Source organism: Tachyglossus aculeatus, chromosome X1 (assembly GCF_015852505.1).
Source record: "Tachyglossus aculeatus isolate mTacAcu1 chromosome X1, mTacAcu1.pri, whole genome shotgun sequence".
NCBI classification, from domain to species: domain Eukaryota; kingdom Metazoa; phylum Chordata; class Mammalia; order Monotremata; family Tachyglossidae; genus Tachyglossus; species Tachyglossus aculeatus.
Window position 1 is genome coordinate 133,634,893 of NC_052101.1, and position 14,568 is coordinate 133,649,460.

Genomic DNA, 14,568 nt, shown 5'->3' on the forward strand with positions numbered 1-14,568 from the left:
AGGTGTCAGGCACTTGGATCTTAAACCCAAAAGTAATAGTGGACTGCAGCCCACACACATTAGATTCAAGCACCTTCTAGAGACACTCTATTTCTAGGTGCCAGGCACTTGGATTTTTATAAGTTGCAGTTTCCCACCAAGGGGAATCCCAGGTCTTACACACCATTGCACACAAAACTCAAGGTGCAATTCTCAAAAGGCTTAGTGTTTAGTTTGGAAACTTGCTCATTCTTTTAAGGTCTGCATCAATCCCTACTAGACACTCACTGCTTTGCTTCTCTCTTCTCCATTTCGTCCGACATTCAGCTTCTATCAAAAACTGGTGCTTTCCCTTTAACAACACATTGCACGTTTCAATTTCTTTCTCATTTGGCTCACTTTTTTGGCGAACCTGTTTTCCAAGAATAAACTAATCTGCTAACATACAATTGGTTGGGCTCCGGCAGCTAGTTGAACACGATCTCGTTTTGTTCAGGTATACCATCTTGGTAGGGATTTCTGCATTTCATTTCTGCTCAAAAATGTAGTTTCCACCTCAACCGTGAAAACTGACTTACGGGCATTCTAATAAAAGGTTATCTTAAACAGAGGGATTGTTAGACTCAAATTTCCCCAAAAGGCACTTTAAACTTGGATTACTTCCCCACCCCCCACCCCTCAATCAAGTGTTTTTAGTTCAGCTTCCCCCACCCCAACCCCCAAAACCACTACCCTGAAATAAATCATAAAGATCCTGGTCTTATCAGATCAGTACACTGAGTTATTTGGTCATTTATAGAGGCCTCTTTGAAGGCACTATATTAAGCGTGTTTCCCTCTTGAATATTTTGTTGCCTTCGCGGACTCTGACTTGCGGTTCATCCTGCCCAGTTCTTCTTGTACATTTCTCAGTACTGGTCTTTGTCCTAAAATGGAAAGAAAAATGAGCACAATTTGAAATTTTGATAGCATCACCCCGAACAAGCTTTTAGAGTCAATCCTTATCCTCCACCGCCCACTTGGAGAAATGGTACTTTTGGGTGCATTTCTCCTTGGTATCTAAGCCCGCCCTTACACAGCGCTCTCCCCAGTAGAACAGGTCTTTGCACTCTGAAGGTGTCTGGTGGGGATGCCCCAACATGTCTTCGAGATGAGAACAAAAATGAGACAAAGAAAATCCAGGAAGGATTTTAAGACTGCACAACTGTAAGCACCTCACTAGACTGTAAGCCCCTTGAGGGCAGGGGTCATTTTGCCTAATTATTATACTCTCCCAAGCACTCAGGATGGTTCTCTGCATGCAACAGACACTCAATAAATTTAGTCTTTACAAATGGCATATAGCACCCATTACTGGGTGGGACCAAAGTCCAGTAGCTGGAAACAGAGTGGGATCACCCAGTCTCCTGCAATCTTCACTTATTTATTCTGTGCCAGTGGGACCATCTACATAATGCCGCCAGACCACCATCCCAAATCCAATCACTTTTTAAAAACAAAAGGCAATTATTTCAAATGTAATCAGGAGAAAAATCCTCAGCAGAACTAGACTTATTTTTTTTCTCAAAATAAAAATCCAAGGTTGAGTCTTAGTAAATAAACCTTTCAGGAACAGCCTTTTGACAAAACCAATGAACTGAACAAACATCTGTTTTCCAGCTTAGAATTGTGTGTGAAACATTAGTGGTGGATGTTTTCCAAGATACATGGTGAAAACATTATGGGAAGACTACTAGACTTTGCAGAATTTCAGAAGCTTTACCCAAAATAAACAGACCCTGATAGTTTTGAAAGAGGAAAAAACACTCAAGATCTTCTGCAGTACTCCTAGCACACAAAAAAGGTGAAGACCTTCAGAAACATCACCGATCATCATGTGCCACAGTCAGTTCTGAAGAGTTATCAAGACACTTCCTGTGAAACTGTCAAGGAAAGAGTGAGGCTCTATAGAATGGAAGTCTTACCTCACATCCCTCTCAAGTGCCCACAGTGAGGGGTCCAACAATCCCCCAAAAAGGATCAAGTGGCACGGAGGGTTCTCTTCCCTAACACCCTTCCATTGAAAACTCAGAAAGCAAGTGTTCCTCAAAACCAAACCAATCAATCAAGGGCTGACTGTGGACAGAGCACTGTGCTACATGCTTGGAGCAGTACACTACAACAGAGTTTTGGAAGACATGATCCCTGTCCTCAAGGAGTTTATAGTTGAGTGGGGGAGAAATCTTGACAATGTTATCTGACTATTTCAAACCAGAACAGTGACGTTTGAGAGTTTAGAGAAATGGGTCCTCTCCCTTTTCACAAAGCTGCTCAATATATAAAAGAGAAGCAGCGCGGCTCAGTGGAAAAAGCACGGGCTTGGGAGTCAGAGGACATAGATTCTAATCCCAGCTCCACCATCTGTCTGTTGTGTGATCTTGGGCAAACCACTTAACTTCTCTGTGCCTCAGTTGCCTCATCTGTAAAATGAGGATTAAGACTGAGCCCCATGTGGTACAGACATCCTGATTACCTTGTATGTACCCCAGCACTCAGAACAGTGCGTGGCACATAGTAAGTGCTTAACAAATACCATCATCATCATAAAAAGCCATGCAGGAAGATCTTAGGTACAGGTACATCTAATTTTGACTGTCAGGCCAATTTATTTGCCTTAAAATTCCCAGGAAACAGTAGACTCCCCTTTTAATTCAATATATGCATGCCACCGAGACAATAGAAAGGATGACAAAGCTTCTCTAAGCCATCCAAGTTAGCAGTTCCTAGAGAAAGTTTAGCCAGGGCCATCCTGTCCTGTCTAGGAAAACAAACAGCAGCCCAGAAAACATTCCATCCCCTGCTCCCCCAACCCCATAATTTCAGTGAGACAGCTCTCAAATGTACTTTGGAATTGGTCTTCTCCAAATTCAAACCCTAGAGGTTCTTTTTGGAAGAAATCTTTCCACACTTGGATATTACAAGATCGTCTCCCTTAGTTTTCCCTATAAACTCAAGGACTTCAAAGAATGAAGTACACTTCAAGTTTTGGCCTTTAAACTGTAAGCTTGTTGTGGGCAGGGAATGTGCCTCTTTATTGTTGTATTGTACTCTCCCAAGTGCTCAGTACAGTGCTCTGCACACAGTAAGAGCTCAATGAATATGAGTAACTGACTGATGGCCACCCAGATTTGCTTTCAAATCTGGATCTCTTTACCCGTCCTCTTTGGGGAGCCAAAGGAACTGGAGAAGTCAGAGCATCCTTCTACGGCAGGGGTCCCATCTAAGTTGCAGGTCAATTTTAAAGATCTTCTGATTGGAAGGCCCCACCACCTCCCTAGAAAAACCCCTCAGGCTACATCAAACACAATGACCATGATGACCGAGTTTCCGGTGGAGTCTCGGTCCAGCTACGAAAAAATATGATCACTGGCTTGTTCATAGATTCGGCTCTGGTTTAAATGAGTACAAAATGAGCCAAATTGGTGGCGAATCATTGCCCCAAGGTCTTGTCTTGTCTTACATATTTCACTGGAAAAGTAATATACAGCCTAAACTAAAAGCTCATTGTGGGCAGGGAATGTGTCTGTTTATTGTTGCATTGTCCTCTCCATAAGCGCTTAGTCCAATGCTCTGTACACAATAAGCACTCAATAACTACAACAGACTGAAATCCAGGTATCTCTCCTACAGGCTGGCAGGAGCGTTCAGGCAAACCCTGGTTGCGTGAACCGGCACTTCAAACTGGAAGCAAATGAGGCCTCTGTCACCTCGCCTGAAATTCAGGACAGTCGTGGAAGATGAAAAAGCCCAAGAAAGCTGGTTTCAAGTTTTATAAGGCAATAACTCATACTTACTGAGTACTTACTGCCTGCAGAGTACTGCACTAAGTGCTTGGGTGAATGCACTTTACCAGAGTTGGTAGACAGGCTCCCTGCCCACAACAAGCTTCCAGTCTAGAGGCTAAAACTTGAAGTAGATTAGCTTCCAAGCCGCGGGGAAGTATCAGGGACCATCCGTTTGATCGTTCGGGCCCTCTGTCTGTCCAGGGATGGCAGAGGACGTGGTTTGCTCCCGCATACAACAACGCCAGACACAGACTCCAGCGCACGATCTCCTGAATGTGGGGCTCAGCCAGGGCACATCCCCCCGGCCCACAGTCTAGGAGAAAGATGTCTCTTTTCCTTGTTTCTCTACTGCTTATTCATGGTCACTAGCACCCCCTGGGGAGCCCACTTGTACAGCTTAAAATCTGTTTCTGGTAAAGAATGAATTTTCCATGACTTCCCTTGACTTCCTTCACTACATTCCCAAACTACTGGTGACAGGGTTGCCATCGCCCAGCTTGAAATGGCATTTCTGTCAGAGTGGCATGGCATCACAACCACTTCATAGCCACGTTACGGGAACCCAGATTCTTCCGGGGGCTCTCCACAGTGATGTCTTTTGGCAGCAAATACAGTCTTGGTGAGACACCCTGAAAGCCCCCTCTTCACAAAAACCCAAGAAAACGAAGCTCTTCAATACCTGGCTTTGGGGCTGTGCTCTGCATTCCTGTAGCCACAGGACCCATAGGACAGCCGGATTTTCTGGTCAGCAGACTGTTAAAGAAATTGGCCAACACCCCTTCATTTGAAGAACCACCTAAAAAGATACAAACAGTACATGCCAGTTAACAAGAGAAATGTTCTCAAATGCCTAGACAGGAGATTTTGAGATGTGGATCTGTGGCAGATCAAGAACCCAGACACTGGGATTTGGTAGTTCTTTCATACTTAAACCTGTACCAATGGCTTCATCTGCCCTAATCTGCCCTTGTCTTAAACTAGGTATATACAGGTTCAAAGCAAAAATGTAACCCTCTGCTTAACAATCCTCTCATGGACTGAGCCAGGCCTTCAGAACCTACATTTAGTTAGGGCGACTCAGGTCCGGTGATTTAGAGTGTGGCTTGTAGGCTCTGGGGTGCTCCTGCAAAAACTGTGCAGCCCGGTTCATTCCTACTATGAATTTCACCTCTCAAGCATGGGCAAGGACCAGATTGGGCCCAGGGTTTCTAGCCCCTGAAAAATCCTGTACACTGGCAAACCCACCCACCAAAAAGCATAAAGTGCCATCGGGTGCAGTACAGTCGGGATGAGGCAGAGGCTGGAAAGAATAGTAGCACTGCACCTCAGTGGATGCCACACACGTGCACCAGGCTGTTTATTCCTCCACGGACTCTACCCACATCACTTGGACCCTGCTATAACAGAAAACAGGCTTTGGTTGTGGGAAGAGACTTCTTCAAACCTTCCATCCTAGTCTAATAGAAATAGCTGTTTTGGGCTGAATTCCCTGCAGCGCGGCTTAAAGGAAAGAGTCCAGGCCTGGGATCCAGAGGACGTGGGTCCTCATCCAGGCTCCGTCACTGGCCTGCTGGGGGACCTTGGGCAAGTAACTTCACTTCTCTGCATGTACCTCAGTTTCCTCATCTGTAAAAGGGGGGGATTCAATACCAGCTCTTCCCACCTTACTTAGACTTTGAACCTCACGCGGGACAGTGTGTCTGTCTCCCACTTCTAGACTGTGAGCCCGCTACTGGGTAGAGACCGTCTCTATATGTTGCCAGCTTGTACTTCCCAAGTACTTAGTACAGTGTTCTGCACACAGTAAGCACTCAATAAATACGATTGAATGAATGAATGAATGAATGACAGGGACTGTGTCTGACCTCATTATCTCATATCTATCCCAACACTTAGTAAGCGCTAAACAGATTCCATAATTAGTATTCTTATTTGTTTTATTAAATGGTTAAACAGCTCACCAACTTGTCAGTGGATCAGTCAATACCCTTTATTGAGTGTTTACTCTGTGGAGCACTGAATTTAGCGTTTGGAAGTGTACAAAAGATTTAGCAGCCACCATCCCAGCCCTCAAGGATTTTACAATCTAACAAGGAAGGCAGGTACTGAAATAAATTACCATTGGGGAAGCAAGCAAGTATAAAGCTACGTACATAAGTGTTGTGGGGAGAGGAAGGTGACAGTAGGTGTTTAGGGGATAAGCAGTAGTGAGAGAAATAGGGCGGGGAGATGAGAGAATAGTTTCTCATTTTCCTTTTCTCCCACTCCCTTCTGCGTCACACTTGCACTAGGATTTGCACCCTTTATTCAACCCTCCCTCAGCCCCTTAGCACTTACGTACATAACCAAAATTTATTAATTTATATTGACGTCTATCTTCCCCTCTAGACTGTAAGCTCATTGTAGGCAGGGAACATGTCTACCAATTCTGTTAAATTGTACTTATCCAAGTGCTTAGTACAGTGCTCTGCACACAGCAAGTGCTCAGTAAATACAAATGACTGATTGGGAGACTTCCTGGAAGAGCTGTGATCAATCAATGGTACCTACTGGGCACTTAATCTGTGCAGAAAACTATAGGGCTTTGAAGATAGAGAGAGTAGTGGTCTGGGAGAGGGAGTTCCAAGAAAGAGGGAGGGTGTGAAGAAGGGATAGGTGGCGAGAGACGGGTCCAGGGAGTAGGCTGGTATTAGAGGAGCGAAGTGTGCAGGCTAGACTGTATTGGGAGAGGAGTAAGGATAAGTAAGGATAAGCTCTGCACACAGTAAGTGCTCAATAAATATGATTGATTGAATGAATGAATCAAAGTAGAGGGAGAGAGATGATTGGGTGCCTTAAAGCCGATGGTGAGGGTTTTCTGCTTGATGCATAGAGGAGTGAGGAACCTTTGGAGAAGAATGACATTTTAGAAAATTATTTGGGCAGCAGGGTGAAATATGGACTGGAGGGGGAGAGAGGTTGGAGGAGACTGATGTTGTAGTAAAGACCGGCTGTCGAGTGCCATAATCTACAACCACTCACACCTTGAAATCTTTAGTACAGTATGCTGGCCAGCAACAATTCATGAATTAAATCCTAAGGGCAGCACTCTTCCCTCCCTTCTGTGTCATCTACACACTTGAGTCCTCACCCCACCAAGCACTCGGGTTCTTACTCCCCACACACACTTATGTATAGATCCTTATAGTCTGTTGCTTCCCCAACCTGTAATTTATTTTCAAGTCTGTCTCCCCAACTAGATTTTAAGTTCCTTAAGGACGGGGATCAGTTGTACTCATGCTATTGTGTTCCCCCAAGCACTTGGGAGAGTGCTCTGCACTCACTAAATATCATCGATGATGGTGACTGATTGATTGACTGACCGTGAGCCCTATGCGGGATACGGCCTATGTCTCACCCCGGTTATCTTGCCTTTCCAACCAGTGCTTAGTTAGCAAAGTGCATGGACCCTCCTAAATGCTTAATAAATACCACACAATCTTTTTTGGAAACCACTGAACATACAATTGCGAAACATTTATCACCTCCCGCAGTCCGCCCCCCAGCCCCACCCCTCAAAAAGCATACTACTTACTCTTAGTATTTGCACCTGCTGCAGCAGATGCAGTATCAGGGACATTGGCAGCATCAGCCTGGCTCTGTGTTTTTGAAGAGCCTGCAGCACCTCTTGCAGAAGGTTCCTTACACAGAAAAAAAAATCAATCAAGATGCCAGTAACACGCTCTCTGCAGCTTATCAAGAAACCAACCATCAAAGGACACATTTATGACTGTGCTCCTAAATGAGGGTAGAGTGCAAACTGTGGAGAGCTTACTGGGAAAAGTTCTAATCAATGCCACTGATGGCTTTACTCTGTGTTTTCCACATAACCTTACGTTGGTTTACCCGCAGTTGTCCTTTGAACAAAAGAAGAATTTCAGTATTCACACTCTACAGATCCCATAGGCTTTTTCACCCATGTAGATCACAGTGGGCTAAGATCAGATCAGTTCAGATTAGAACAGACAAAAGGGCCCACTTTCAAGCATTCAAGCAATCTGATTTGATTCAGTTGTTATCCGAATGGCACCAGGTTTTCTTCAGAGCTGCCTAGAAAATACTTACAGATTCTCTTGTAGGTGAGTCTTGTTGCTTGGCAAGGATTGCCTGCAAGAAAGTTAACAAGGGCTTGTAACTGGGCCGTAGTAGTGAAAAGATACAATTAAGATTTTCTCCAGACACTAGAGGCCACTACAACTTGAAGAAACAAATTCTCTGGACCCTGATCTAAGGATGCAGCTTCAAGAAAAAAAAAATTAATGGAGTCCTCTACCCTTTGCAGACAAGATAATAAGCATAAAGCTCGGAGAGAGAATCTGGCTTTTAAGCCAAGCCAACAACAGCTCCTTCTCGGGCTTGGAGAGATAGTTCTTCAAAGGTGGATGTGCTTCCCGTCCCATCCCATCCTGCTGCTCCCAGGCACCTTTCCTTGGCCCTCATACTGGAGAACAGTGACGGGACCGCTCCCGGGAGGGACGATAGGGACCTGGACCAGAGCAAGGGGCCCTAGGGAGGAGGCCCACTGCCCCTCCGGCTTTCCAGCCACCAAGCCCTCAAGAGTCTCTTTAGGGAAGGCTTTGGGGCCCCTTCCTTCACCCGGGCGTCAGCACAACAGAAAGGACTCCCTGTTTCTTGCCCATCCATAGGCAGGACTCCAACTCTTTTTCAGTCTGAGGGCTGCCCTCCATCACCCAACCCCAGGGTCCCAACTGGACATCCCCGAGGTCTGAGGGAGCCCTCTCTTTCTATGGCCTATCACCCCTACCCCCTTCTCCCTGCCCCCTGGGGAACCCTCTCCATCTGTTTTCTACAGAGAACTTGGTTGGCAGGGGGTTGTGACAGGGAAGAGAGGGGGAACAGGGAGGCAGCTTTCAGAAAAACACCCACGAGACAGAGAAGTTGAAGGTTGGTAGGTCCCGAAAGTTGACTGCAGGCTCTGGCTTCTTACCTTCCTGAGCAGGGGCTGCAGCATCGACCCCAGGAAGCCGTCTCCTCCCACTCCTCCCTGCTGCATTGGCACTCTGGGTCAACAGGGAGGGCTCCCAGCCCCCATTAGGCAGGATGCCCCAGCTCTGTCCTTTCTTGGGAGGCCTTGTTCGGGATGGGTAGGGCCCAGCTCCGCCTTCTAGGCTGCTCTGTTCTGTTTGTGCTAAAGAAACAGGCCCCTCTCTTCCCCAATTTCATGCTCACCAGGTCCTTGCTCAGACCACTCATCACAAATCAGCTTCCAAAAGAACTACTAGCTCCTCGACCCTTGAACCAGGCAACATCACCACGTGTTCGATGACAGCGTCTTTTAGGTGGCACGAGGCCTTGCCCTTTCCATCCTACCCTCTGTCCTGATGTCCCTTTCTCACCACTTGGGACAGTCTCCACAATCAAAGAGAATGAAAATAGAACGGGAACAGCTGTGACCGTAACAAGAGCACCAGAACCATATCCTACATTTCCACCACCACTCAATCTCGATCAGTTCTCAGGGTCCTTTTCTTTCAGCCTGCTTAGATGTGGCCCAGATCAGAACCCATCCGGTGATCTTCTGAGTTTATTCTCAAGGTGCCCCTGAAAGGAAGCCAACATGCCCATGCAAAGTCTGCAACCTCCCCACCCCACCCTCTCAGGTGATCCCAGAGAACTTGGGAACGGATGTCAGGGCTCATGCTGGGAAAGCCTCAGGCTCCCCGGAATGAAGGTCATGGTGGTTTGGCACTGAGGGGGCAAAGCCATCAGTTTTAGACTCCTCCAGTTCCAGATTGGCGATTCTCTTCTTCAGTTCCACTTCCTCCCTCTCAGGCTCCTGTCCGCCCCCCAGGTTTGATGCAGGGGCTGGCACCCGCCCTGCAGGGACTCCAAAGGCAGGGGGCCCTGTATCTTCCCTCACATGGCCCCCTGGTGCATCGGGAGGACTTGGGGGTCTGCCCCTCATCCCTGAGGGCTCCAAGGCTTGAGCTTCCACCGAACTGGGGTTGGACACGCCCGAAATCCTGGACTTCGTCGGAGCCGGCCAAGCTGGACACACATGGGCAGTGACTGCATTTCTGCCAGAGCATAGGGCCCACCAAGAATGCGCTGGCGTGCGCATGAGGTGTCCAAGCCCAGAGACCAATCCTGGCCAGGGAGAGCGTCTCCTCAGCCTTTAGGCAGCCACGACCGACGTCCCTCCCCTTCAAAGTCCCGATGGCTCCGGAAGTCAGTGCAGCCCTCCTCCAATGGTGGTTCCTAAGGGAAAACTGGTCAAAAGGTCACCCGTTCTCCAACCCCCTACATTAGCAAGCCCTGCTGATGGCACAAGGTACAGGGAGAACAGGTTCCTCTTGGGCTGTGGTAACACACATGCCCACAAGCATGCACGCAAGCAGGTGCACATACACATGATAAGAGCAGTGCAGAGGGCTCCCTCAACCAGCGACACACAAGCAAGCTGGAGCAAGCTGGACAATCAGCCTGGGGTGCTTTACAGAAAGCAGCATACAGGTACTTACTCCAAAGCCATCTTCACACATGCAACAGGACAGGGGCCTCAAATGAGCCTGGCTTTCTGCCACTTAGCTGCCTATCAGTCCAACTGAGGGGAGAGACTGAGACCCCCAGATTGGCTCAGGGTTTTTTCCACCAATAGGGAAGGAGAAGTCATAGCAGTAAAGCTATTTCTTGAGCACCCACTTGGGTGTACGGCACTGTATTAGGTGCTCGGGCAGTACAACACTGAGAAGTGGCACTCTTATTGGGAGAAGTAATCTTGACTCACTGCTCTCCTTCAACCTGCATATTCAGTCTGTCACCAAGTCCTGTCGGTTTTACCTTCACAACATCTTTTACAATCAGCTCCTTCCTCTCCATCCATCCGGCTATGATGCTGATCCAAGCACTTATCATACCTTGCCTCTACTAGATGCATCAGCCTCCTCGCAGACCTCCCAGCCTCCAGTCTCTCTTCACTCCAGTCCATACTTCACTCTGCCGCCCAGATCACCTTTCTAAAAAACTGCTCAGTCCACATTTCCTTACTATCACCTTTAAGGCCACTCGATCAGCTCTCCCTCTCCTGCCTGACCTCACTAATCTCCTACAACCCAGCACTCTCACTTCGCTCCTCTTAACACCAACGTACTCGCTGTACCTCAATTTCCTCTGTCCCTCCCCCTTCATGGCCAACAGACCATCACTCTCCCCATCTTCAAAGCCCTACTAAAACCATACCTTCTCCAAGTGGCCTTCCCTAAGCCCTCCCTTCTACGTTGGCTCTCCACTTTGATAGTCACCCCTCCCCAACCCCCACAACACTTATGTACAAACCCATCTGTACTTTAATGTCTGCCCCCTACTCTAGTCTGTGAGCTCCTTGTGAGCGGGGATCCTGTCAACCTACTCAACTGTCTTGAACTCTCCCAAGCATTTAGTATTGTGCTCTGCATACAGTAAGCGTTTAGTAAATGCCACCAGTTGATTGATAGTGACTCTTTTTAGGCCATTATCACTTTCATCCAGTTGACCAAACCTTCGTTAAAGTCTCTGCTTCACTGAGGTCTCAGCTCCTCTCTTAGGAGATTCCTGTGGTGGCCCTGACTAATTCCCATCACCCATCCTTCACACTCAGATAATTTTTTCTGTTCCTCAGCATGTACACATGTATAGTAATAATAATAATAGTAATCATAATAATGGTATTTGTTAAACGTTTACTATGTGCCAAGCACTGTTTTAAGTGCTGGAGTAGATACAGGGTAATCAGGTTGTCCCACGTGGGGCTCACATTTTTAATCCCCATTTTACAGATGAGGTAACTGAGGCACAGAGAAGTTAAGTGCCCAAGGTTACACAGCAGACAAGTGCTGGAGCCAGGATTAGAACCCATGTCCTCTGACTCCCAAGCCCGTGCTCTTTCGACTCAGCCACATTGCTTCATGGGTGCACACTTATCATACAATAAATATGCATTCATTGTACACTGCATTATTTATTCAGCTATTTCATCCTGACACATTTGTACTGCATCTTGTTATAGCCTTGTTCTTCTTTCTGCTCCCACTGTTTGCAAAGCATCTGTGTCTGCCTGACTCACTCTGATCCCTTTTTACTTCTTCCTCTTAGCTGTAATTTCTTTTTGCATCTGTCCCCCCCACTGGATTGTAAGCTCCCTGAGGGCAGACTAATTCTATTGTTCCCTCTCAAGGGCATTGCACTCCTTGTGAGGGCAGGGAATCCATAATCAATACTATTTATTGAGCAATTAACCATGTGGAGGGCACTGTACTAAGTGCTTGGGAGAGTACAACACAAAAGCCTAACACATTCCCTGCCCACAACAAGGTTACAGTCTAAAGGGGGCTTGCTTCTGCTGTTCCCTGCCAAGCCCTGAGTGCAGTGGCTTGTATCCAGTAGGCATTCAATGAAACTACTTGCTGATGGACTGACTGTCATCTGGAACTGCAGCTTCATGGGGGCAGGCCATCTCTAAGGGTGAACTCTGGTGAAATGATCTTATTGGCTCCTGTTACTAGGCGAGGGGACATGCCCTCTGGGGGACCCGCTCCCTCTAAGAGGGCAAGCGGCCAGGTCAGCATATCTGAGCAACATCGCCATTGAAGAAACTTGCCGAGCAGCTATGTGGTTGACCCCACTCGCTTTTGTCAGCCATTGCCCTCTAGGCACAGCAGCATGGCTTAGTGGAAAGAGCACAGGCGTGGGAGTCAGAGGTCATTGGTTCTAATCCCAACTCTGCCACTTGTCAGCTGTGTGACTTTGGGCAAGTCGCTTAACTTCTCTCTGCCCTAAGTTACCTCATCTGTAAAATGGGGATTAAGACTGTGAGCCCCACACGGGACAACCTGATAACCTTGTACTTACCCCAGTGCTTAGAACAGTGCTTGGCACACAATAAGCGCTTAACAAATACCATTATTATTACTATTATTATGTGGGTGGCCTGCTTTGACATGTCTACCCTGTGAGATTGGGTTCAACAGTCTCAATTCCACCTCCCACATGGGACAGGCTATGGGATCAAGCAATTCTATTTACTGAGCGCATACTGTGTGCAGAGCACTGTACTAAAAGCACTTGGGAAAGGACAATATAAACCTACCAGAGAAAGCACTTGGAGAAAATCGCTACCCACTTACTGTAACCTGAGTTCGCCAAGTTGGACTAGAGATGCCAGATGACCAAACCCACCCTCCTCTCCTCTCTTGAAAGCAACATTTTTCTTCTCTGGCCAAAGAAATCTTGCTGGCTCAGTCTAGACCACAAGCTCCTTGACAGCAGGGATCAGGTCTACCTACTCTATTGCACTGGACTCTCCTAACTGATCAGTACAGTGCCTTGCACGCAGCAGGCGCCCCAAAAATACCATTGACTGCTCATAAGAAAACTGGAGAGGGTAGAGCTGCCCCTTCTTAGGACCATGGGAGGGGCCAAGTTTGGCCTGTCCCCAGTCAGGCTGCCTGCTATCTTGAAAGGCAGCCCCTCAAGCTTTACAAAGGTGAGTCCAGGAGCGGCTCCCAAAGACAATATCTGGCATGTCTACACTCATGTTATGGTAAGTAACCCTTGCATATTACAAGAAAAATGTGTAAATATACAGCTGCTCTCTAACTGTGATGTTGGATCCACAGTTCCAACTGCATCAGGCCCATACCAAGTCCATCCTTTGTTGTGCCATTGGGTGCCCAGTGCCGTTTTCGCTTTGCCTCCTCGCCTCATGATCCTTCCAAAGTTTCTGCTTGAAAAGTGTTACTCCTTTCTAGATCGCTGTGTGCCAGGCTGGTCTGTCAGCAGTTTTGTTTATTTGTATCCCTAAAACATTTCCTCTGCCCCTCTTGTTTGGAGCTGCCCGATTTCAGCTCAACAGATAGCAGCTGCTGGGGCATGCTGCTGTCCTCCATTCACCTCACCCATTTAAGGTGAGGAGCTTCAGTGTAGGAAACTGACTTCTTTCTAAATACTTCATTGTCTGTTCCTGTTCTGTCATGATTCGGGGCTGCGTATCACCTGTAAGGAGCCAAGCGGTAACTCTGTGGGGAGTCTGGGGCTCACAGCCATAGAGAAGGCCGGACAGAACTATAGCTCTATAATCCTGGGTCGGGGTAAATTCCACCACGTTACTACCACCACACTCTGACCACCTCCCAAAGGATATACTAGCCTTCTTGATTCAGTTCTCCACTTCCTTGTCTATTTTTGCATCCTTGGTCAGAGGACTGCCTAAGTAACAGCATTCAGCTCCTTGTTGCCAATGAAAATCTTGGGTTTCACGTAGGGTTTCCCTTGTGTACCATTTCAGATGTCTTCAGATAATCAGTCCATAGCCCCCGACTAAGAGATGTGGTTTGCCACTGACCAGACCTTCTTGCCTCTCAAGGATGGTCCTCTGTGTAGGGCAACTGAACAGCTGTCTCAAGGCCTTTGGATGTGACTCATATCCTGTTAGGTTGGAAGTTTCCCAGAAGGGCAGAAGTGCTATTCTAACTCCTAAGTCCAGGTCTCTTGTCACATCTTCCAGCATGGTTGTGTGGAGTATATTTTAAAAGTACTGGGCCCACTACACATCCCTGCTTTACTCCATTGGCAAGAGGGAATAGTTTGGACAGGACACTCCAACTCTGACCTGGCAAGCCCTCCCATCAGGATGCAATCTAAGAATCTTAAAGAATTTCTTAGGGCAGTCAAATTTCCTGAGTAATTCCCAGAGTCCACACCTCCTGGTAGCATCATAAGCTTTCAAAAAG

The 14,568-nt window shown here is 47.2% G+C and overlaps 1 protein-coding gene across 1 annotated transcript in view; it reads right to left on the reverse strand.

Moving 5' to 3' along the window:
• Positions 1-742: 742 nt before the first annotated feature.
• DYNC1LI2 (dynein cytoplasmic 1 light intermediate chain 2) overlaps positions 743-14,568 on the reverse strand; it is a 29,962-nt gene continuing 16,136 nt past the window's right edge. The window contains exons 10-13 of the mRNA XM_038772961.1: positions 7,907-7,948; positions 7,377-7,482; positions 4,482-4,598; positions 743-904 (exon numbers count right to left, since the gene is read on the reverse strand). Coding sequence (XP_038628889.1) covers positions 801-904; positions 4,482-4,598; positions 7,377-7,482; positions 7,907-7,948 — 369 coding nt within the window. The 3' untranslated portion in view covers positions 743-800. The remainder of the gene's footprint in view (positions 905-4,481; positions 4,599-7,376; positions 7,483-7,906; positions 7,949-14,568) is intronic.